The sequence below is a fragment of the Dendrobates tinctorius genome, unplaced genomic scaffold (genome assembly GCF_039654945.1).
Source record: "Dendrobates tinctorius isolate UK_male_01 unplaced genomic scaffold, ASM3965494v1 ptg000043l, whole genome shotgun sequence".
NCBI lineage: Eukaryota > Metazoa > Chordata > Amphibia > Anura > Dendrobatidae > Dendrobates > Dendrobates tinctorius.
Genome location: NW_027361711.1, coordinates 10,579,656 through 10,603,858, shown reverse-complemented (window position 1 = coordinate 10,603,858; position 24,203 = coordinate 10,579,656). Strand labels below are relative to the sequence as shown.

The window sequence follows — 24,203 nt, the reverse complement described above, 5'->3', positions numbered from 1 at the left end:
GTAAACGCACCCCCCAAAAGAATTTCATGAAGTGCTGGTTTTTGTTCATTCTGCGTCCCAAAAATCGGAGTAAAAAGCGATCAAAAGATGTCAAGTGCCCAAAAATGATACAAATAAAAGCGTCAACTCATCCCGCAAAAAATAAGACCTCACATGACTCGGTGGGTCAAAATATGGAAAAATTATAGCTCTCAATATCATTATGCTGTAGTGACCAGTACATTATGCCCAGCTCCTGTTTCTGGAGACACGCACCTGTAAATTAGGCAGGCTCTCATCACTACAGAAATGCCAAACATGTGGGCACTATATGTGGTTTAGGCACACTGGGGCTCAGAAGGAAAGGGGGCATTTTGGATTTGGGAGCAGAGAGTTTGCTGAATTTCTTTTGGAGGGTGAGGAGCCATTTCGCTTTTCCAGAGCCTTTGTGCTACCAGTAACATGGAAGCCCCCTATATTTCCGTTATCGGATGATAGATCTGAGTGGGGACTTGCTTTTTTGTGGATTGAGTGGATTCTTTTATTGGGAACATTTTATAAAATGTTTGGGATCGCATTTATCCGGCGCTCTGCGCTGAGCACTTGCTTTGGGGTTTCCATCTAAATCTCAGAGTGTCATGATTCAGATGAAACCCCCAATGGATCCATTCACTATAGTCAGGCATCAGAGTTAGGTCGGTTTCACACGTCCTGATATTTCCTGTACCGGAAAAAAACGGTACCGGAGATGTCCGTGTGTCGATATGTCACATCCGTCTGGCATCCGTGTGCTATCCGTGTGTCCCATCCATGTGTGATCCGTGTGCTGCCCGTGTGTCCATGTATTGACACAATTTGTTTCAATGTTAACCCTATGATTTTTAAAACGCACATGGATGGAACATGGACGGCACACGGACGCCATCCGTGTGCGGTACGTGTTTACATGGACCCATTGACTTGTATGGGTCCGTGTGTTCTGTGCTGTCACTCAAAAGCAGACATGTCAGCGTGTTTTGCACACGGACACACGGTCCATGAAAACCCGCTGACATGTATATAGACCCATTCATTTGAATGGGTCTACGTGTGTCAGTGTCTCCGGTACGTGAGAAAACTGTCACCACAAGTACCGGAGACACTAATGTGTGAAACCGGCCTTACTCTGTACTCTGTCTGGCCTCTGTTCCGCGGTGTCCTTCTTTTCAGAAGTGCACACAACTGTGGCCGATGGCTCTTTTATGCAATCTGAAAAAGACGGACGCTGCTGGATCGCATGTAAGATGGTGTCCACAGTGCCTCCATCTGTCTCATTATAGGGAATCTTCAGCCACAGGTTCTGTCTGAATCAGGTATTTCAGAGATTTACACGAAAACCCCGGTGTGAGTGCTTAGCGCAGAGCCTTTCTGTGATCTTTGGGAGGCAGAATGAAAAAAATCAACAGCATGTGAAGAATTGATTTTATTTATTTTTTATGCCATTCCTCCTGCAGTTTAAGGGATTGCGTGACTTTATTCTTCAGGTCGGTGCAATTACAGCGATTTCAGATTTCGGGTTTTTATGTTTGGCTGCTGTCACACACTAAAAGACGGTCTTTACATCACCTTATTTTGAGAGCTATAATCTTTTTATATTTCGACCGACAGAGTCATGTGAAGACTTGTTTATTGCGGGATGAGCTGACATTTCTATTGGTACCATTTTCAGGCACATGTCATTTTTTGATCACTTTCTATTCCAATTTTTGGGAGACAGAATGAACAAAAACCAGCAATTCAGGAATTGCTTTTTTTTTTTTTTTTTAGTACCGTTCTGCATATGATAAAATTGGTATAGCAGATTTATTCTTCGGGTAAGTACGATTATAGTGATACCTCATTTATATATTTTTTATGTTTTGGTGCTTTTGCACAACAAAAACTTTTTTATAGAAAAAATAATTATTTTTGCATCGCTTTATTCTGAGAGCTATAACTTTTTTATTTTTTCGCTGATGATGCTGTATGGTAGCTTGTTTTTTGCGGGATAAGATGACGTTTTCAGCGGTACCATTTTTGTTTACATCCGTCTTTTTCATCACATTTTATTGCACTTTTTGTTTGGCGGTATGATGATAAAGCATTGTTTTTTGCCTCATTTTATTTTATTTTTTTATACGGTGTTCACTGAAATGGTTAACTAGTGGGACAGTTTTATAGGGCAGGTTGTTATGAATGCGGCAATAACAAATATGTGTACTTTTATTGTTTTTTTTATTTACATAGATAAATGTATTTATTGGAAAAATATTTCTTTTTTTCCTTTGGGGATTTAAAAAAAATAGTTTTACTGTATATTTTTTTTTTTACTTTTTTACTTTGTCCCAGTATGGGACATCACTATATAATGTCAGATCGCTGAACTGGCAAAGTCTTCATCACTCAACCACCACAACCCCTTTGTATACCAGACCAATGCCCAAACCCCATAACCTCACTCTCCAACTTCACTGAAGGGGAGCTTAATCGCCTCTTTGCCAAATCGCACCTCACAACCTGTGCACTGGACCCCATCCCATCCCACCTCCTCCCCAACCTCACCACCACACTTATCCCATCCCTAGCCCACCTATTCAACCTATCACTAATGTCCGGTACCTTCCATTCTGCTTTTAAGCATACCACACTCACGCCTATCCTTAAAAAGTCAACCCTCGACCCAACCGCTATGTCCAGCTATCGCCCAATATCATTGCTTCCATTTGCCTCTAAACTCCTGGAACAGCACGTCCACGCTGAACTTTCCTCCCACCTATCCTCTAACTTGCTCTTTGACAATCTACAATCTGGTTTCCGTCCCCATCACTCCACTGAGACAGCCCTGACCAAAATTACTAACGACCTACTTACAGCCAAATCAAATGGACAATACTCTATACTCCTGCTTCTAGACCTGTCCTCTGCATTTGACACAGTTGACCACTGCCTCCTACTACAGATCCTCTCCTCCTTCGGCATCAAAGGCCTTGCCCTATCCTGGATCTCCTCATACCTTTCCAACCGCACATTCAGCGTCTCCCACTCCCACACCACCTCCTCATCCCACCCTCTCTCTGTTGGCGTCCCCCAAGGCTCTGTTTTAGGACCCCTACTCTTCTCAATCTATACACTTGGTCTGGGGCAACTCATAAAGTCCCACGGATTCCACTACCACCATTATGCTGATGACACTCAGATCTACCTCTCTGGCCCTGACGTCACCTCTCTGCTGTCCAGAATCCCAGAGTGTCTATCAGCCATATCCTCCTTCTTCTCCTCTCGCTTCCTCAAACTCAGTGTAGACAAATCTGAACTCATCATCTTTCCTCCATCTAACAGATCTTCCTTACCCGACCTAGCTATAACAATTAATGACATCACACTTTCCCCAGTACCAGAAGTCCGCTGCCTCGGAGTAACCTTTGACTCTGTCCTGTCCTTCCAACCGCACATCCAAGCTCTTTCTACCTCCTGTCGCCTCCAGCTCAAAAATATTTCCAGAATCCATCCTTTCCTCAACCCTCAATCTACTAAAATGCTTGTGCATGCCCTCATCATCTCCCTCCTCGACTACTGCAACATCCTTTTCTGTGGTCTCCCTGCTAACACCCTCGCACCTCTCCAGTCCATCCTTAACTCTGCCGCCCGACTAATTCATCTCTCTCCTCGCTACTCCTCCTCTTCTCCCCTCTGCAAATATCTTCACTGGCTCCCATTCCCTCAGCTTATCCAGTTCAAATTACTAATACTGACCTACAAGGCCATCTACGCGTATAACCTGTCTCCCCCATATGTCTCTGAACTAATCTCCCGATACCTTCCCTCACGTAATCTCCGGTCCTCCCAAGACCTCCTTCTCTCCTCCACACTTATTCGCTCCTCACCCAACCACCTCCAAGACTTCTCCCGAATAGCCCCTATTCTCTGGAATTCTTTGCCCCAACAAGTCCGACTATCAACCACATTTGGATCCTTCAGACGGAACCTGAAAACCCACCTCTTCAAGAAAGCCTACGGCCTGCAGTGACCCCGGTACCTCCTTCTCTCTCACCACTACCGGTGATATCACCTCAACCCACACCGGAACTGCTGCAACCCACCAACCTACTGTCTCCTTCCCCACCATCCTGTAGCATGTAAGCCCGAAAGTGCAGGGTCCTCTCTCCCCTCTGTATCAGTCTGTCATTGTTAGTTTGTTCACTATAAGTGATATCTGTAATTTGTATGTAACCCCTTCCCATGTACAGCACCATGGAATCAATGGTGCTATATAAATAAATAATAATAATAATCTGACACTGCACTGCAGAATATCAGATCAATGATCTGACAGGCAGAGAAGGAGGCGTCTCAGGTCCTGCTCTCAGCAGGCGCTAACAAGCCAACTTACCTGCAGGATCCCGAAGTACCCCGTGGCCATCTTGGTGCTGGAGGTCTCCATGGACACCATCAGGACATCGCGATCGCACTGTGATGTGCTGATGGAAGTGACTCGCCCCGGAGGCCGTGGGGTACTCGGTGCTGGGCCCGTTGATTTCAATGGGAGATGTCACAGTGGCAATGACCCGGTCCGTGGCCTCAGGCAGTCAATGTAAAAAGGGAAGAGTGATGGGGACAAAGTTATTGAGATGATTCGTGACGCCACCTGTGGTTCCTGGCCAGTTTGACCAGCGCTGCAGGGTTGCGTTTCTGGGACAGATGTTGTGGTGCAGCAATGATGTTGAAGCTCTCCACAGGTAGAACTGTAGTCCCAGGGCAGATGAAGAGAGTTGGTAGATGGTGAGGGGAATGTAGAGTGGAGGATGTAGCAGTGCTGGATGAGTGGCGCAGGAATAAGTGGAGGACACAAGGGCTTGTAGTTCCAAAGGCTTTACTCAGTCTGGTGCACACAGATGCCCGCTTCAGTACTGAGTCCTCCAGGTGAGGGGTCCAGATAACTTCCAGATAGGACGGAATGCACCTTCCCAGCCTTCCCTGTCAGTGTGTTCCTTTCCTGGCCGTCTCCAAACAATATGCTGCTTAAACTCCTTCTTTCAATTCAGCGCCTCACAATTAGCAGTCCGGGCCAGTAACCGCGAATCCTTTTCGGGCAACAACTCACTGTTCCTGTGACTCTATATAGCCACCTTTCCGGTTAGATTACTACTGTGGATAGTGGCTGTGGCCCCTAAAGTGACCACAGCTGTCGGCTTTGCTAGTTAAGTCCTTAGTTCCACTCCACTAGGTTATGGGGCCAAGTCCTTTCTGCGACCAGTCTGGGACCTTCTTCCACCTGACAGCCGTCAGCATGGAATAAGACCCACAGGATAACTTTCCAACCGTGTCCCTGGAAGAACCACTCTTCCTACGGAGAATCTGCTGTTTCTGTCCAATCTGTCTGGCACTCCCCATGCAATTGGGAGCTGTGCAGACTACGTCCTTCTCCTTCCCTCCCTCTCAGGGGATCTGTCTATCCTCAGCCTAGATTGTCCCGCCTTTTTCCTCTCCACCCACCTCCCAGCACACTTCGTGTTCCAAGCAGGGAGCGATGAAGGGTGCTCTGCTACACTACTGAGTGTGAAATGTGGGTTGTTGAAGTCTGGTTAGGTGCATCCACCCTACCTGGTCATGGGGTACCACACCTCTGGTTGAGGTGCAGTACCTCTGTGGCGTCTGGACCCACAGGGGTGCCACACTAGTGTGCAGAGAGCCCCCTCCCTGCGCGATGCTTCTCTATGCCGCTGACAGCGGTATCAGAGGGGTTAAATGCCTACGATCGGTGCTAGCACCGATCGTGGGCGTTGCTGCGGGGTGTCAGCTGTCACATACGAATGACACCCGCACGCGATCACAGCAGCACTCAGTGTGAGGCTGTACTAGTACTGCTCTGGGCACAAACGCACCTCCCGCAGAGCAGTACTAGTACGGCAAAGGTTGCAAAGGGGTTAAGGGTGCCAAAAATTTTGTTGGGGTTTGTGTGAGATCGTATCCAATTTGCCTTTTTTTCTCAGTTTTTTTGTGTTGTTCCAATACACACTAAGGAAATAAACATGTGTATAGCTAAACTTGTAATGGCAATCATTTTCTGGGAGAAATACTTCATTTTCTGGAACAATTTCAAGGATGCCAACACTCTCAGCCATGACTGTATATTCTTATTTTTATTCATGTCTATATGAGCATATGAACATACCGTATCTTGGGGTTTTCAACTCCCCTCCCCCATCTTGTCTGCTTTTCTTCTTCTTTACATTGCTTGAATTCTGTATATTGTATTTTAGATTTTTTTTATTATATTAACTAAATAAAGGGTGGTGGTGTGAACACTGTCCTACAGTCTTGTTCACTGTGTGCATGGCCCATGTGTTTATATTCACAGTGATTTATTGGTAGATACCTGATATACGCTGGTGCTTTGTAGAACATACTACAATGGGGAAAAAAAGTGTTTAGTCAGTCACCAATTGTGCAAGTTCTCCCACTTAAAAAGATGAGAGAGGCCTTTAATTGACATCATAGGTAGACCACAACTATGAGAGTCAAAATGAGAAAACAAATCCTGAAAATGACCTTGTTTGATTTGGCAACATTTATTTTGCAAATTATGGTGGAAAATAAGTATTTGGTCACCTAAAAACATGCAAGATTTCTGACTCTCACAGACCTGTAACTTCTTCTTTAAGAGGCTCCTTCCACTGTCTTCCACTCATTACCTGTAGTAATGGCACCTGTTTGAACTTGTTATCAGTATAAAAGACACCTGTCCACAACCTCAAACAGTCACACTCCAAACTCCACTATGGTGAAGACCAAAGAGCTGTCGAAGGACACCAGAAAAAGAATTGCACCAGGCTGGGAAGACTGAATTTGCAATAGGCAAGCAGCTTGGTGTGATGAAATCAACTGTGGGAGCAATAATAAAAAAATGGAAAACATACAAAACCACTGATAATTTCCCTCGATCTGGGGCTCCACGCAAGATCTCACCCCGTGGGGGTCAAAATAATCACAAGAATGGTGAGCAAAAACCCCAGAACCACAGGGGGGACATAGTGAATGATCTGCATAGACCTGGGAGCAAGATTTCTGACTCTCACAGACGTGTAACTTCTTCTTTAAGAGGCTCCTTCCACTGTCTTCCACTCATTACCTGTAGTAATGGCACCTGTTTGAACTTGTTATCAGTATAAAAGACACCTGTCCACAACCTCAAACAGTCACACTCCAAACTCCACTATTGTAAAGACCAAAGAGCTGTCGAAGGACACCAGAAAAAGAATTGCACCAGGCTGGGAAGACTGAATTTGCAATAGGCAAGCAGCTTGGTGTGATGAAATCAACTGTGGGAGCAATAATAAAAAAATGGAAAACATACAAAACCACTGATAATTTCCCTCGATCTGGGGCTCCACGCAAGATCTCACCCCGTGGGGGTCAAAATAATCACAAGAATGGTGAGCAAAAACCCCAGAACCACAGGGGGGACATAGTGAATGATCTGCATAGACCTGGGAGCACTGTAGCAAAGCTACCATCAGTAACACACTACGCCACCAGGGACTCAAACGTCTGGCACTGCAGGATCTAAGCCAGTACATGTCTGGGCCCGTCTGAAGTTTGCTAGAGAGCTTTGGATTATCCAGAAGAGTATTGGGAGAATGTAATTTGGTCTGATGAAACCAAAGTAGAAATGTTTGGTAGAAACAAAACTCGTTGTGTTTGGAGGAGACAGAATGCTGAGTTGCATCCAAGGAAAACCATACCTACTGTGAAGCATGGAAGTGTCAACATCATTCTTTTGGGGCTGTTTCTCTGCAAAGGGACCAGGATGACTGACCCATGTTCATGAAAGATTGAATGTGGCCATGTATCGTTAGATTTTGAGTGCAAACCTCTTTCCATCAGCAAGGGCATTGAAGATGAAACGTGGATGGGGCTTTCAGCATGATAATGATCCCAAGCAAATCTTTGGAGGGATTTGAAAGTCAGTGTTGCCCAGCTACAGGCCCAAAACATCACTGCTCTAGAGGAGATCTGCATGGAGGAATGGGCCAACATACCACCAACAGTGTGTGCCAACCTTGTGAAGACTAAAAGAAAACGTTTGACATCCGTCATTGCCAACAATGGATATATAACAAAATACTGAGATGAACTTTTGTTAATGACTTCCACCATAATTTGCAAAATAAATCTTGCCAAATCAGACAAGGTGATTTTCTGGATTTGTTTTCTCATTTTGACTCTCATCGTTGTGGTCTACCTATGATGTCAATTACAGGCCTCTCTCATCTTTTTAAGTGGGAGAACTTGCACAATTAGTTCCAACCTGGCTAACTGCGCGTGGTACACATGTCCTGCCTACTCCCTGCCCTATATATGCCCCTGATGTAGTGTATTGATGAGGCACCATATTCTTCCAAAACTCATTACTTTTAGATAATACCTCCTGAAACGGTATGCTATAGAGTATCCCACATTGTTGTATTCTAGAATTTTTTATTATAGTCTTGTGCATGAAGAATTAGGCCTTGTCCAACTCTTTATCTCAATGATATGATATAACTTGCCTGTAGAGTACCAAAGGCTTTCTTAGGGATTAGTGAGGGTACAGATTACATACATTTTTGCTTGCCACAGTTTGAAAGGTTTCTAAAAATAATAACAATCATAATAGAAATATTTTTATTTCTATAGCACCAATATATTCCGCAGCATTTTACATTTTAGATAGAGTTGTTTTGCAGAAAAGGATTTCCAATTTGTCAAGGAGCGCTTCTGGCTGATTCATTAATTACTCCGAATATTTAAGGGAATATCCTGTTTATTATTAGACATAAAAACACAACGCATTTCGGCTATACATAAAATTAGCCTTCATCAGGTAAAATCCTAGATAGAGTTGTTTTGTGATTCATTTTTTTCTGTCATTTGTGGTCACGCTAGCAAAAAAAAATGAGTTTTGTTTGTAAAACAGAACTGAAGAACCCAGTGTTGTTCTTGTGATCAGGATGTTATATACGTGTTACATTACGTGATCTTTGTACTGTGGAAGTATGCAGACAGCACACTCAGCATTTCCAAGATCTCTTTTTTTCTTCTGTGGTGACTGTCAAGCATGTGAGTGCACAATGTGTATAAGAACCGATGCCAGTGGAACCAAGGTCCAGAATGATCTGTATTTTGGATATAGGAACTTCTGAACAGTTTAAGGGATTGAAGCTAAATATTCTGTCAATGGGTTCAAGTGAGATTTATAGTTCTATCCGCTTACCGGCTTATAGCTGCTCCCTCAGGATGTCTGACTTGGGCAATCATGAGGGTCAGAAAAAATGGAGATCTAGCAACTAAATCGAGTTACAGGGGCAATCACGGCAGGCAGCAGGGCTGACCTGGATACAAGCAGTTGGAGCTGGGGGCAGGCAGGACCCAAACTCAGGGAGTGTTGCATTGTGATTGGGTCAGACTCCCCTTTCCGTGTTCTAAAATGGCATTTGAATAAATATCCAGAAAGCCATAAAATGTTTGACATAAAGAAGGTGTACGTGTGGAATTTGTTCATAGTGTTAGGAAATATCGTTAGCAAAGAAACTCCTTAAAGGTCATAAATGATGACATTAAAATAATAAAACAGGGGAAAGGTGGAGTCTTAGGGCTGACGTAAGAATCTTGTGAAGTTACATGCCTGCTGCTACATGAACAAACACTCGTTTAATGCGGAAGAGCAAGGATTTGTTGCCCACAATGACAAATCTATGATCTGCTTTATTCTTTCTAAAGTGTCAGACTAATCAGGAACTAGAATTGTTTAGGTGTTCGAAAATTTAGGAACAGAAATGATTTTGTTTTGTGGTGGTAATAACAAAGGACATTGCGTTACAAAGACATTCCTGCTGTGTAAGCACAACCTATTGCACTCTGCAGATATAACTCTGTAGAAACAAACAGTACTTTCCTATTTCATACACTTAATAGAATGGATAGACTGTTATTTATTTATGCAAACAAATCGCTTCCATAGACATAATAAGTAAAGTACATCTAATAACTGGAATCTAAATTTAACTATGAATTCCAGCAATCATTTCGATTAAAAAAAGCAAAAACGTTGTTATGTTATACTGAAAACATCATCAGTTTAGCCTCCCTAATAATCACACAGAGGCGCATTTAATTTGAGGGATATTCTTAATTGTTTCTTGAGCAGTTCAGATCTGTGCAGTCTACTAACAGTCTCCTTACTTCCTGATTTCTGGCATGGAAACAAGCTGTACACTATCAAAGATAAAAGCTTTCACAGCAGGAGAACAGCAGCAGATAGAAAAAGCAAGTTAAATTTGCTGATTTTCTTGCTGTCTAACTAATGCAATTTAATAATATGAAAATACCCTTTTAAAGAAGCACTCCATCAGTGTTTTTATCCTATTAATACAGTGCAATCATCATATCATATGGCACTTTCTACCCAGCTAATTCTTCACTTTTCCCTGCTCTGTGTGGAAACAGGGAGTCTCTTTTCCCTGCATGTGGATCGCCCGCCAGGGCAGTGGGGTACTCTGTACTGGGCCGGTATCTCAGAGTGAAGTGTCACAGTAGTGGTGACCCGGTCCGTGGCCCTGGGCGTCCATGTAAAAGGGGTTGAGCGTGGCTGATTAAAGTTTATAAGTGGATGATACGTGACGCCACCTGTGGTGCTCGGCAATGAAGGCGCTAAGCTGACGCTGCAGGCAGATCCTCTGGGACAGATGGTATAAGGCAGCAAGATCTAATAGCTCCCCACAGGTAGAGCTGTAGTCCCAGGGCAGTGGTAATAGGTGAGGAGGAAGAGGGTGTAGTGTCTGGCACAGAGATGTAGCAGTGCTGGAGGGTTTGCAGGAAGAATGCAATGAGACAACAGGGTGCAGTTTCCGTTACCTTTACTGTGCTTTGTAAGTGCAGTCCAGATTACAGATGGAACAGAGGCTGGCCAGCTTGGAAGCAACTTAGGAATCTCTCTATGCAGATGGGTTGTGTAGTCTCCTTTCTAGCACTTTCTGAGGTACTTGCAGTACTGTGTTACACTGAAGTTCCACTTGCTTGTTCTCTTTTAGAACTCCCCCGTATGGCAGATAGCTGTAGCCTCCTTCTTCTGGCTCACACGTTGCTGTTGTGCCTCCGAGTCTTATGTGGGAACAGAGCATTTACAGCTTCCTATTCCTCCGGTTTCTGCTGCAGGAACATCAGTATCCGTACAACCTTGGAGACCTGACTCCAGACCATGCGCTACAGCTAGAAGTGAGCCTGAACTCTGCTCAATCCTCCAGCTCGTCTCCTCACGTCCACACACGTTTCCCTCCTCACACAAACTAACTAATTTCCCCTTCCTGGTCCCCAGAGAGCAGCTCTTCCCCCAGTTTTGGTTCAGAGCTCCCTCTGCTGGCCTGGAGTGGGAACTGTGCTGTGTGTTGTGTTTAACTGATAGAGACCCTTCATTGCTTCCAAGCATGACATCACACTCCTTAGGAGGAAGGTAATGCCACTGTGGTGACTATACTCCTGGGAGTGCCACACATGAGTCATCCCCCTCTTCAGCTCCTGGCTCAGCTGCTCCACACCTCCTCTCCACCTGAGACTTTGCATTGATGACTCATGAATGGAAAAAGAGACTTCCTGTTTTTATCTAGAGCTTAGAAAGGATTCAGCTATTCAGTTAATCATGTGATGTCATAGACTTCATGGAAAAGAGAAAAATTAGCTGGGTAGAAAGATAAAATGAGCAATTAAAAGTACACTTAAAATATGATGATTGCAATATATTAAGAGGATAAAAATTTTGATGGGAGGAGGAGTGCTTCTTTGAGATCACTTATTTCTAAGTCAATAAAAATACATCAGTGATTAAAGGATATGGACACCTTTTTCTGCATATGCATGAATTTTTCAGTTAAAAAATATTTTTGAAATTGGGTTAAAATTTTGCACTGTTTGCCTTCTAAAGTTTCTGTGTTGCACATATCTTCTTGCCTCACTGCTATAAGGTTTACCTGCATATCATTACTGCCACCACAGTGAGGGTCTTTTGGGTGGATTTATATTAATGCACTGTGTCATTTGTATGGTTGGTTTATTTTGTTACTTGTCATTGAACTATTATTTACCTCCCTTGTTATCTAGTATATCAATTTTCCCTCCCTTTTTGCTCGGCGTCCCCAAACAGCATTTTTGCTTTTTTATTGTATGTTTTTAATAATATATTTGAATATATGGTAAATAATTGTTTTTTTTTTACTGTATTCTTTGTATCTCTTCTTGCTCTCCCACATTTACCTTATGTGTGAGGTTTTGTTGTTACATTTATATTTAAATGTATGTAGCGTCAATAAAAAACTTTGAAACAGGTTTCTAATCAATGTCTTTATTATATTATACAATTCTCTAAAACCATGCTTTACATTCACAGGCCTTCTGCCCTTTCACTGAGCTCACAGTCAAGTACTGAAAGAAGTTTTGATGATTCTTCGTCCTCAGTCCTGACCTCGGACGGACATGAATCCGCATCTGATGACGATAGTGTAACTGAAGCGAATACATTTACTGAACCGAAAAATGATGATTCTGTATTTGTGACTGATGCTGACACTGATGAGACATCGAGTTGTCTGGATATGTGGTAAGTTCCAAGCTTGAAGATTTTCATTAAAAGTAGTATGGTATTTGCATGTTATTCACCTTACACTGCCAGTTGTGAACCTGCTGATTCAGAATATGACAATTACAGGTGCATCTCACAAAATTAGAATATCATCAAAAAGTTAATTTATTTCAGTTCTCCAATACAAAAAGTGAAACTCATATTATATAGAGTCATTACAAATAGAGTGATCTATTTCAAGTATTTATTTCTGTTAATGTTGATGATTATGGCTTACAGCCAATGAAAACCCAAAAGTCATTATTTCAGTAAATTAGAATACTTTATAACACCAGCTTGAAAAATTATTTTAAAATCCGAAATGTTGGCCTACTGAAATGTATGTTCAGTAAATGCACTCAATACTTGGTCTGGGCTCCTTTGACATCAATTACTGCATCAGTGCGGCATGGCACGGAGGCGATCAGCCTGTGGGACTGCTGAGGGGTTATGGAAGCCCAGGTTGCTTTGATAGCAGCCTTCAGCTCGTCTGGATTGTTGGGTCTGGTGTCTCTCATCTTCCTCTTGACAATACCCCATAGATTCTCTATGGTGTTAAGGTCAGAGTTTGCTGGTCAATCAAGCACAGTGATATTGTTGTTTTTAAACCTGATATTGGTTCCTTTTGGCAGTGTGGACAGGTGCCTAGTCCTGCTGGAGAATGAAATTTCCATCTCCAATAAGCTTGTTGGCAGAGGGAAGCATGAAGTGCTCTAAAATTTCCTGGTAGACGGCTGCGCTGACTTTGGTCTTGATAAAACACACCAGCAGATGAAATGGCTCCCAAAACCATCATTGATTGTGGATACTTCACACTAGACCTTGGAAATCAAGTCTGGAGGAAGCATGGAGAGACAAACAATCCAAGCTGCTTAAGGTCTAGTGTGAAGTTTCCAGGGCTCAGTGGACGGTCATGCAATAGTAGAGTGCTGCGGAATATGTTAGTGCCATAGAAATAAAATTATTATTAAAGATGCACCGAGCACGGGTTCTTGGTTTCAACAGACATTTTGTGCTGGCAATCTCCCTAAAAGCAAGACACAAATTGCAACTTTCCTGTGTTTGTGAACATCAATCCAGTGTCGCTGGGAAACTTATCAGGTAACAAATTTGCTTTTTCTTGACCTTCTATTTTTAATTTCGACATTTTTTGCTCCCTAAATGTATAGTCTAAAATTGTCTTACCTTTCCCGAAATAAGTGTTGCAGCCAACACATACATAATCTTAGAGTCCTGGGTCAATTTGCCGCTAGCGACATAGAGAAGCCACTATAGAGGACTGCGGATAAAAAAAACAAAGCACATATGTATGTGTGCAGAAATTTAAAAACACAGCCCATAATGGACATACCGTAGAGTCCTAGCACTTCACATCAGAGTAGGTTCTTTCTACGTACCGTTCACACCAATGGTCTGACTGACGACTTCTGAGTGCCCACAAAATCCACACTCCAGAAACCTAAACATATATAGTGAATGTGACCATGTGTTACATTTGTTGTGAAGCAGCAAGATCCACACCCCTTAAATACCTTTCCCTTAAAGTGACAGTAAGATATGACCTGATTATCAAAATAATCTCAGACTTAATAGTTTCCACCCCCGGGTACGCCATGTCTCACAGCTTCAAAATGGTTCAAAAAGACATTAACAAAACATAGACATTCTCTCATACAGCTCTGGCAAAAATTAAGAGACCACTGCAAAATTTTCAGTTTGTCTGCTTTTTCTCTTTATAGGTATACAGTGGGGCAAAAAAGTATTTAGTCAGTCAGCAATAGTGCAAGTTCCACCACTTAAAAAGATGAGAGGCGTCTGTAATTTACATCATAGGTAGACCTCAACTATGGGAGACAAACTGAGAAAAAAAAATCCAGAAAATCACATTGTCTGTTTTTTTTTCATTTTATTTGCATATTATGGTGGAAAATAAGTATTTGGTCAGAAACAAAATTTCATCTCAATACTTTGTGATATATCCTTTATTGGCAATGACAGAGGTCAAACGTTTTCTGTAAGTCTTCACAAGGTTGCCACACACTGTTGTTGGTATGTTGGCCCATTCCTCCATGCAGATCTCCTCTAGAGCAGTGATGTTTTTGGCTTTTCGCTTGGCAACACGGACTTTCAACTCCCTCCAAAGGTTTTCGATAGGGTTGAGATCTGGAGACTGGCTAGGCCACTCCAGGACCTTGAAATGCTTCTTACGAAGCCACTCCTTCGTTGCCCTGGCGGTGTGCTTTGGATCATTGTCATGTTGAAAGACCCAGCCACGTTTCATCTTCAATGCCCTTGCTGATGGAAGGAGGTTTGCACTCAAAATCTCACGATACATGGCCCCATTCATTCTTTCATGTACCCGGATCAGTCATCCTGGCCCCTTTGCAGATAAACAGCCCCAAAGCATGATGTTTCCACCACCATGCTTTACAGTAGGTATGGTGTTTGATGGATGCAACTCAGTATTCTTTTTCCTCCAAACACGACAAGTTGTGTTTCTACCAAACAGTTCCAGTTTGGTTTCATCAGACCATAGGACATTCTCCCAAAATTCCTCTGGATCATCCAAATGCTCTCTAGCAAACTTCAGACGGGCCCGGACATGTACAGGCTTAAGCAGTGGGACACGTCTGGCACTGCAGGATCTGAGTCCATGGTGGCGTAGTGTGTTACTTATGGTAGGCCTTGTTACATTGGTCCCAGCTCTCTGCAGTTCATTCACTAGGTCCCCCCGCGTGGTTCTGGGATTTTTGCTCACCGTTCTTGTGATCATTCTGACCCCACGGGGTGGGATTTTGCGTGGAGCACCAGATCGAGGGAGATTATCAGTGGTCTTGTATGTCTTCCATTTTCTAATTATTGCTCCCACAGTTGATTTCTTCACTCCAAGCTGGTTGGCTATTGCAGATTCAGTCTTCCCAGCCTGGTGCAGGGCTACAATTTTGTTTCTGGTGTCCTTTGACAGCTCTTTGGTCTTCACCATAGTGGAGTTTGGAGTCAGACTGTTTGAGGGTGTGCACAGGTGTCTTTTTATACTGATAACAAGTTTAAACAGGTGCCATTACTACAGGTAATGAGTGGAGGAAAGAGGAGACTCTTAAAGAAGAAGTTACAGGTCTGTGAGAGCCAGAAATCTTGATTGCTTGTTTCTGACCAAATACTTATTTTCCACCATAATATGCAAATAAAATGAAAAAAAAACAGACAATGTGATCTTCTGGATTTTTTTTTCTCAGTTTGTCTCCCATAGTTGAGGTCTACCTATGATGTAAATTACAGACGCCTCTCATCTTTTTAAGTGGTGGAACTTGCACTATTGCTGACTGACTAAATACTTTTTTGCCCCACTGTATTTTTGAGTAAAATGTAAATTGCTCTTTTATTCTATAAACTACTGACAACATGCCTTTGAATTTCGAAACAGTAAATTTTGTATTTATTTTCAGAAAATCAGAAATGTTCAAAAGAACAAAAAAATGCAGTGTTTGCAGACCTCAAATAATGCTAAGAAAACAAGGTCATAATCATAAAGAAAAAACAATACTAATGTTTTAACTCAGGAAGAGTTCAGAAATCAATATTTTGTGGAATAACCATGATTGTTAATCACAGCTTTCATGCGTCTTTGCATGCTTTCCATCAGTCTTTCACACTGCTTTTGGGTGACCTTATGCCCCTCCTGGTACAAAAATGTAAGCAGTTCTTCTTTGTTTGATGGCTTGTGACTATCCATCTTCCTTTTGATTACATTCCAGAGGTTTTCAATGGGGTTCAGGTCTGAAGATTGGGCTGGCCATGACAGGGATTTGATGTGGTAGTCCTTCATCCACACATTGATTGACCTAGCTGTGTAGCATGGTGCATTGTCCTGCTGGAAAAACCAGTCCTCAAAGTTGGGGAACATTGTCTAAGCAGAAGGAATCAACTGGTTTCCAGGATAACCTTGTATAAGGCTTGATTCATACGTCCTTCGCAAAGAATAACCTGCCCAATTCCAGCCTTGCTGAAGCATCCCCTGATCATCACTGATCCTACACCAAATTTCACAGTGGGTGCAAGACACTGTGGCTTGTACGCCTCTCCAGGTCTCCGTCTAACCATTAGACAGCCAGGTATTGGGCAAAGATGAAAATTAGACCCATCAGAGAAGATTATGTGGCGCCCCCAGGAGTATGGAAGCCATAGTGCATTACCTTCCTCCTAGGGAGTGTGATGTCATGCTTGGAAGCAATGAAGGGTCTCTCTATCAGTTAAATACAACACACAGCACAGTTCCCACTCCAGGCCTGCAGAGGGAGCTCTGAACCAAACTGGGGGGAGGAGCTGCTCTCTGGGGCCAGGAAGGGGAAGTTAAGTCAGTTCTGTGAGGAGGGCAATGTGTGTGGATGTGAAAAAGAGGAGCTGGAGGATTGAGGGGAATTCAGGCCCACTTCTGACTTCAAGCGCATGGTTCAGAGTCCGGTATCCAAAGTTGTATGGATGCTGATGGTCCTGCAGCCGAAACCGGAGGAACAGAAGGCTGTAAATGCTCTGTTCCCAACTAAGACTCAGAGGCACAGCAGTAACGTGTATGAGCCAGAAGAGATAGAAGGCAACGGCTGCCTGCCATAAGAGGGGCTTTCTAAAGAGAGCAAGCAAGGGGAACTTCAGTGTAGCTCAGTACTGCAAGTACCTCAGATAAGCGCTATTAAGGAGACTACACAACCCATCTGCATAGAAAGATTCCTAAGTTGCTTCCAGGCTAATCAACTCCTGTTCCATCTGTGATCTGGATCCTGGACTGCACTGACAAAGCACCGTAAAGGTAAAGGAAACTGCACCCTGTTGTGTTATTGCCTTCTTCCTGCAACTCCTTCAGTACTGCTGCATCTCTGTGCCTAACACTGCACCATCTCGCTCAACACCTATTACTACTGCCCTGGGACTACAGCTCTACCTGTGGGGAGCTCTTACATCTTGCTGCCTTATACCATCTGTCCCAGAGGATATGCCTGCAGCGTCGGCTTAACCCCTTCATTGCCGAGCACCACAGGTGGCATCACGAATCATCTCAATATCTTTATCCCCATCACTCTACCCCTTTTACATTGACTGCCTGAGGCCATGGACCGGGTCACTGCCACTGTGACATCTCCTGTTGTGAGTTCATTTTCCCCTTCACCGTTGATGTCTGATGAACTCCCTCTTCTGGTGAAGGAAGGTAGTGAGGCTGATTACCAAACACCTGATCTGGTAGATGATGACTGGGTAACAGGAACTGCTGACTGGATATGAGGCAGCCGACGCCCATCTGAGTCGCTGGTGATTTCTCTGCTGGATTCTTGGAGACCAGTCTGATTCCTGCTTCCCAAAGATAAGTTTTTGCTCTGCTATTGAACTTGTTAGTTTTGTTTTGTTTACCTTGTTTTTTGGAGTTCAGCCATCCCCGGTCGGGGGTGTGCTGAGTTCCATTTTTGTCTCTGATCAGTTTGTTTCTTTGTGCTGTCTTCAGAATTTACCTGAGTGCTGATATAGTCATTTTGAAGTCCTAGCGACTTCAGGGCCTGTTTTTCCTATCAGATGGTTGGGACATTTTTTGGTAGGGTTTTTTGCGGATTGCAGACAGCAGCTTTTCTATCCTGTCCTTTTTAGTTAGCTTGGGCCCCATAGTTTGCTCAATCTATCTTTCTATCTGTGTTAGTGTTTTCATCTTGCCTCACCGTCATTATATGTTGGGGGCTGCCTATTGCTGTGGGGTCTGCTCTGGGGCAGTTTAGATTTCCCCTTTCTTTCTTTAGGCCTATTTAGTTCTCCGGCTGTGATCGAGGGGTCTAGGGCATCGTAGGAACCCCCCATGGCTACTGTTAGATGTTGTGGATAGGATCAGGGGTCTGCAATCCGATAGCTACCAACCTCTCCGGTTTTCTGGACTTAGCTTGTATTTTTGTTTTTTCCTCCTTCGGTGACTCATTAATAACAATCTCCCATTGAAATCAACGGGCCCGGCACCGAGTACCCTACTGCCCCCGGAGCGGGTCAATTTTGGCGTTACGAACAGGAATTACAAAGCCCGTTGCCACCGGGTCCTTTGTGCCAGAGACTGTGTGGTGTGCCGTGGACATATTGTGCAGTTGCCGCCATTACCCCACCACTTGGCATGTGCGGGAAGCCAAAGGGGCGTGCCATCGTGGGCGAAGCCTGCCAGAAAGTGCAAAAAGTAAGGTGCTGCACATGAAGAGACCAGCGGTCGGGAAGTGAGGAGCAGAGGCCTGCAGTCCCGGCGTCCCCCGATCATCCAGCCTGCGGAGCGCCGACCGGTAAGCCAGTGAGGCACAGAGCCTGGCCAACGTTAACTAAGGGGGGAAGGGAATGTCTGAGGCAAGAGAAGATGCAGCGGTGAACGCCCCCGCACCCCCCACGGCACCGCAAGATGCAGGGGCAAGCGCAACTGCGGCTCCAATGACACTGCAAGAACCAGCGCCCACCGCAGCAGTCCCCATAAAGTCGCTGTCCATGCCCTATATACTGGGAGCGGCCTGGTTACCGCAGTACTCAGGGGAGTCACATACCCTGAGTGAATTCAAAGAGAGACTGTGCAGTTTGTTTGAAGTGCATCCTCTGTCTGAAAGCCAAAAAGTGAACATCCTTATTGGGCAGCTAACTGGTGCAGCACGAAGAGAAGTAAAGTCCTGGCAGGACACTGATAAAGAGACTGTTCAAAAGACTCTGGCTAAGCTAAAAAAACACCTTTGACACCCGCCCTGCAGCTGAAATAAAAATGAGATTCATTGGGTGTAAGCAAAGAGTGTAGGACAGTATAAGGGACTATGCTCTTAACCTGCAGGAGGCGCTGCGAGCCATAAAGCAGATTGACCCAAACAGTGTGAAAGATGGAGACAGACTGTTAAAGGAGCAATTTATTGAGGTACTCCTATCCAGTACCCACAGAGCACAGCTGCGCATCATAGCCCTACAGAACCCTGATCTAGACTTTGCAGACTTTAAAGACAGGGCTATCCGGGTGCTGCGTGAACCAAATGTCAGCCGTCCTGCCCCCCCTAGGTGTCCAGCGATCACATACCCCCAAGAAGCAGCATCTTTCCCCCCAAGCCTTGTGGGGGCTGATGCACAGACTCTGGATAATGATGCATCTACAGAATTGCGTCTTCAGGTCCAAGAGCTGAACAAAAATATGGCTGCACTTGCCAAAACTGTGCAGTCCATGCAGGTGTCCTCAAAGGAGAAGATCGAGCTGGCCTCCAGTCCATAGGATGTCCCGTGGCTACGGAAGAAGAGGATCCCGCCACTCCGATGGAGAGACAACGATCGCTATGACCAGGACAGACGTCCCATCTGTCGTCACTGCCGCAAGGCAGGCCACATTGCAAGATTCTGTTATTTAAACGAGCAACCCCTGGGGCAGAGGGCCGACCCCCAGGAGTAGGACCACAAGGCCCAAAGAACTGGTGAGTAGAGTTGAGCGACTTTTGGTTTTTTAGGGTCGCGTTTCGTTTCGTGAAACCCGACTTTTCCAAAAGTCGGGTCGAGCAAGATCGTCCGATTATAGGGAAAAGTCGGGGTCGTCCCGAAACACGAAACCCAATGTAAGTCAATGGGGAATAAAAGTCGGCAGTGAGAGGAGGACAGGAAACACACCTACAGTGCCCATTTGAATGCCAAAAGCATCAATTCTTCTTACTTAAGCTTGTCAACCTTAATTAACTTCATAATACAAGTTACGCACTGAAAAATGGGGGTTATTTGGCTAAATTTGTGGGGGGGGAGGGCTGGCTGCAGGTTTTCATGTGCCCTGGGCGAAAGAGCGCCCCTTTAACACATACCACAACTCATCATGCTCCGATACGGCAGAGAAATAGCAGTATAGTACAATGAAAAATACCTCACTTTTTACATCTCATGACGAGGCCCATCTATTTCTCCATACAAAATCATTGGTCCCATATAATGTTTGAAACAGTATATGATGAGCTCCACATAATGCTACAGTATATGTTGGTCCCCATGGATGAAGCTCCACTGTCTTATGGGCCCAAATAATGCTCCAAACATAATGGGCCCCATTTCTACTGCTCTAGTGTATAATGGGCCCTGTAAATGCTGCTCCAGTGTCTGATGTCCACCTTTGGAATGTTCCAGTGTATGGTGGGCCCCATCTATCATTCTCCAGAGTATAGTGCTCCCCAAAAATTGCTGTCCCAACATAGAAAACAATCAAATAAGTCTCCTCACTAGGGAATCCCTGTACTTGTCTGGACAGGTGCTGTAGCTTGCTTAACAGCTCGCCAGCCGTTCTCACGCCCAGTATGGATTGCACGTGATTGCACAAAGGTTAGAAAGGGTACCGTATCCCTGGATAACATGTATGGATAGCGTACACATTCAAAATATATGTCTATACAGCATGAGGCAGGCTCAGACGGTGTTAGGCCCAGTATGGATTGCACGTCATTGCACAAAGGTTAGAAGGGGTACCGTATCCCTGGATAACATGTATGGATAGCGTACACATTCAAAATATATGTCTATACAGCATGAGGCAGGCTCAGATGGTGTTAGGCCCAGTATGGATTGCACGTCATTGCACAAAGGTTAGGGGTACCGTATCCCCGGATAACATGTATGGATAGCGTACACATTCAAAATATATGTCTATACAGCATGAGGCAGGCTCAGACGGTGTTAGGCCCAGTATGGATTGCACGTCATTGCACAAAGGTTAGAAGGGGTACCGTATCCCCGGATAACATGTATGGATAGCGTACACATTCAAAATATATGTCTATACAGCATGAGGCAGGCTCAGACGGTGTTAGGCCCAGTATGGATTGCACGTCATTGCACAAAGGTTAGAAGGGGTACCGTATCCCTGGATAACATGTATGGACAGCGTACACATTCAAAATATATGTCTATACAGCATGAGGCAGGCTCAGACGGTGTTAGGCCCAGTATGGATTGCACGTCATTGCACAAAGGTTAGAAGGGGTACCGTATCCCCGGATAACATGTATGGATAGCGTACACATTCAAAATATATGTCTCAGGAGGCAGGCTCAGACGGTGTCAGGCACAGTATGGATTTGACGGCCCAGATTACACAGCGGAGGAGCAGGAAGAGGTAAAGATTGCAAATGCTGGGGCCCTGGCCAAGCAAGGGGGCCCACTCGTGGGCGTCGGTACTGGCACTGGGCCCCTCATAGTACAGCGGTGTGTCTGACGGCGGGTGTGCACCACCACCGTCAGAGACACTTGATTGCACTATGAGGGACCCTGTGCCAGTGCCCGCGCCCAAGAGTCGGCCTACCCACCTGTCCAGGGCAACGGCACTCGCACGGTGTCGTGCGCTAGGTGGTGACCCCGGCCATGGGGGGGGGAGGCAGCACAGTTAGGGAGTTTTAGAAAGTGGCATATGTTGATGTTGGACATTCAACTGATGCAAAAGGCGAAATAGGTGAAGTACCAGGAAGAGGTGGACCAAAGCAAGCCATTTTTCTGTCACCCTATGTGTCATCAGGGGAAGGTGGGACAAAATCCTTGGAAACCCATGCGTGGTTCATTTTAATGAAGGTTAGATCATCCACATTTTGGGTTGACAGACGGGTCCTTTTTTCTGTCAGGATTGATCCAGCTGCACTGAAGACTCTTTCCGATAGCACACTTGCAGCTGGGCAAGCGAGCTCCTGTAAGGCATATTGGGCCAATTCAGGCCAGGTGTCCAGTTTAGCGGCCCAATAGTCAAAGGGGAATGACCTGTGTGGGAGAACATCGATATGGGAGGAAAAGTAGTTTGTAACCATAGTTGACAACTGCTGTCTCCTGTCACTTTCCATCGATGCAGTATTACCAGTTGTGTGAGCGGTATTTGAAAAATCAGTCCACAACATTGTCATGAAACCCCTGTCTCCAACGCCACTTCTGCTGTGTGCACCACGAACACCTCTGCCAAGCTGCCCCCGGCCCGTACGGCTCGTGTGAGAACCATCACCGCTGCTGTGTGCTGGGAATGCCTCAAGCAACCGATTTACCAGAGTTGCTTGTTTATTAGCCAATATTAGGTCAAGGTTCTCCTGTGGCATGATGTTTTGTAATTTGCCTTTATAGCGTGGATCCAGGATGCTGGCCAACCAGTAGTCGTCATCGTTCATCATTTTGGCAATGCGGGGGTCACTTTTTAGGATCCGCAAGGCATAATCTGACATGTGGGCCAATGTTCCCGGTGTCAATGATGCACTGCGAGTGCTGGGTGGAGGAGCACTTTCTGGCAAATCCACATCCCTCCAGTCACGCACAAACCCTGTACCAGACCTTGCCACGCCAACATTTTCACTTGCTCCACTATATGCATCCTCCTCCCCTAAGTAATCATCCCCATCATCCTCCTCCTCCTCCTCCTCCTCTTCTTCCTCCACCTCGTCCAGGAGAGGTCCCTGAGCAGACAATGGCTGAATGTCATCAAGGATTCCCTCCTCCTCTTCCTCCTCATCAACATTGGCTGCAGACGCCTGCTCCTTAAGGTGCGTCAAAGTTTGCATGAGCAGACGCATAAGTGGGATGCTCATGCTTAGGATGGCGTCGTCTGCGCTTACCAGCCGTGTGCATTCCTCAAAACACTGAAGGACTTTACAAAGGTCTTTCAGCTTCGACCACTGCACGCCTGTCAACTCCATGTCTGCTCTCAAAGTGCCTGGCCGTGTATCCTCCCACAAATGCATTATGGCCTGCCTCTGCTCGCACAGCCGCTCCACCATGTGCAGGGTGGAGTTCCACCTTGTTGCAATGTCGATAATGAGGCGGTGGTTGGGAAGGTGGAGCAATCGCTGCAGCTTCTGCATACGAACGGAGTGTACAGGCGACCGGCGGATGTGCGCGCACAGTCTTCGCACCTTCTGGAGCAGGGCTGTTAACTCCGGATAATTTTTGAGGAAGCACTGCACCACCAGGTTCAATGTGTGAGCCAAGCAAGGTATGTGGCTGAGTTTTGAAAGGGCTATGGCTGCCACAAAATTACGGCCGTTATCACTAACTACCTTGCCTGCCTCAAGATGTACACTGCCCAGCCATGACTCAGTTTGTCGCTTCAAGTACTCGGCCAGCACCTCGGCGGTGTGTCTGTCGCCCAAACACATCATCTGCAACACAGCCTGCTGACGCTTTCCACTAGCTGCTCGATAGGGAGACACATCGTGTGCAACAGTGGCAGCTGCAGATGGAGTGCTCGTACGACTGCGCTCTGTGGACGAGCTTTCGCTTCTGGAGGAGGAGGAGGAGGGTCGAACGCCTACAGCCAACTGTTTCCTATACCGTGGGCTAGGCAGCACTGTCCCACCACCGCTGTCCCCTGTGGACCCTGCATCCACCACATTAACCCAGTGCGCAGTGATGGACACGTAACGGCCCTGGCCATGCCGACTGGACCATGCATCAGTTGTGAGGTGCACCTTTCCGCTCACTGACTGCTTGAGTGCATGGACAATGCGGTCTTTCACATGATGGTGGAGGGCTGGGATGGCTTTGCGAGAGAAGAAGTGGCGACTGGGTAGGTCATAGCGTGGTACTG

General features: G+C 45.2%; 1 protein-coding gene across 5 annotated transcripts in view; it reads left to right on the top strand.

Annotated features, from left to right (window-relative positions):
- Window positions 1–24,203, top strand: part of ARHGEF37 (Rho guanine nucleotide exchange factor 37) — a 233,486-nt gene that overhangs the window by 84,291 nt on the left and 124,992 nt on the right. For all 5 annotated transcript variants that reach the window (XM_073575190.1, XM_073575193.1, XM_073575192.1 and 2 more), the window contains exon 3: window positions 12,416–12,625. In XM_073575190.1, the coding sequence (XP_073431291.1) occupies window positions 12,416–12,625 (210 nt within the window). The remainder of the gene's footprint in view (window positions 1–12,415; window positions 12,626–24,203) is intronic.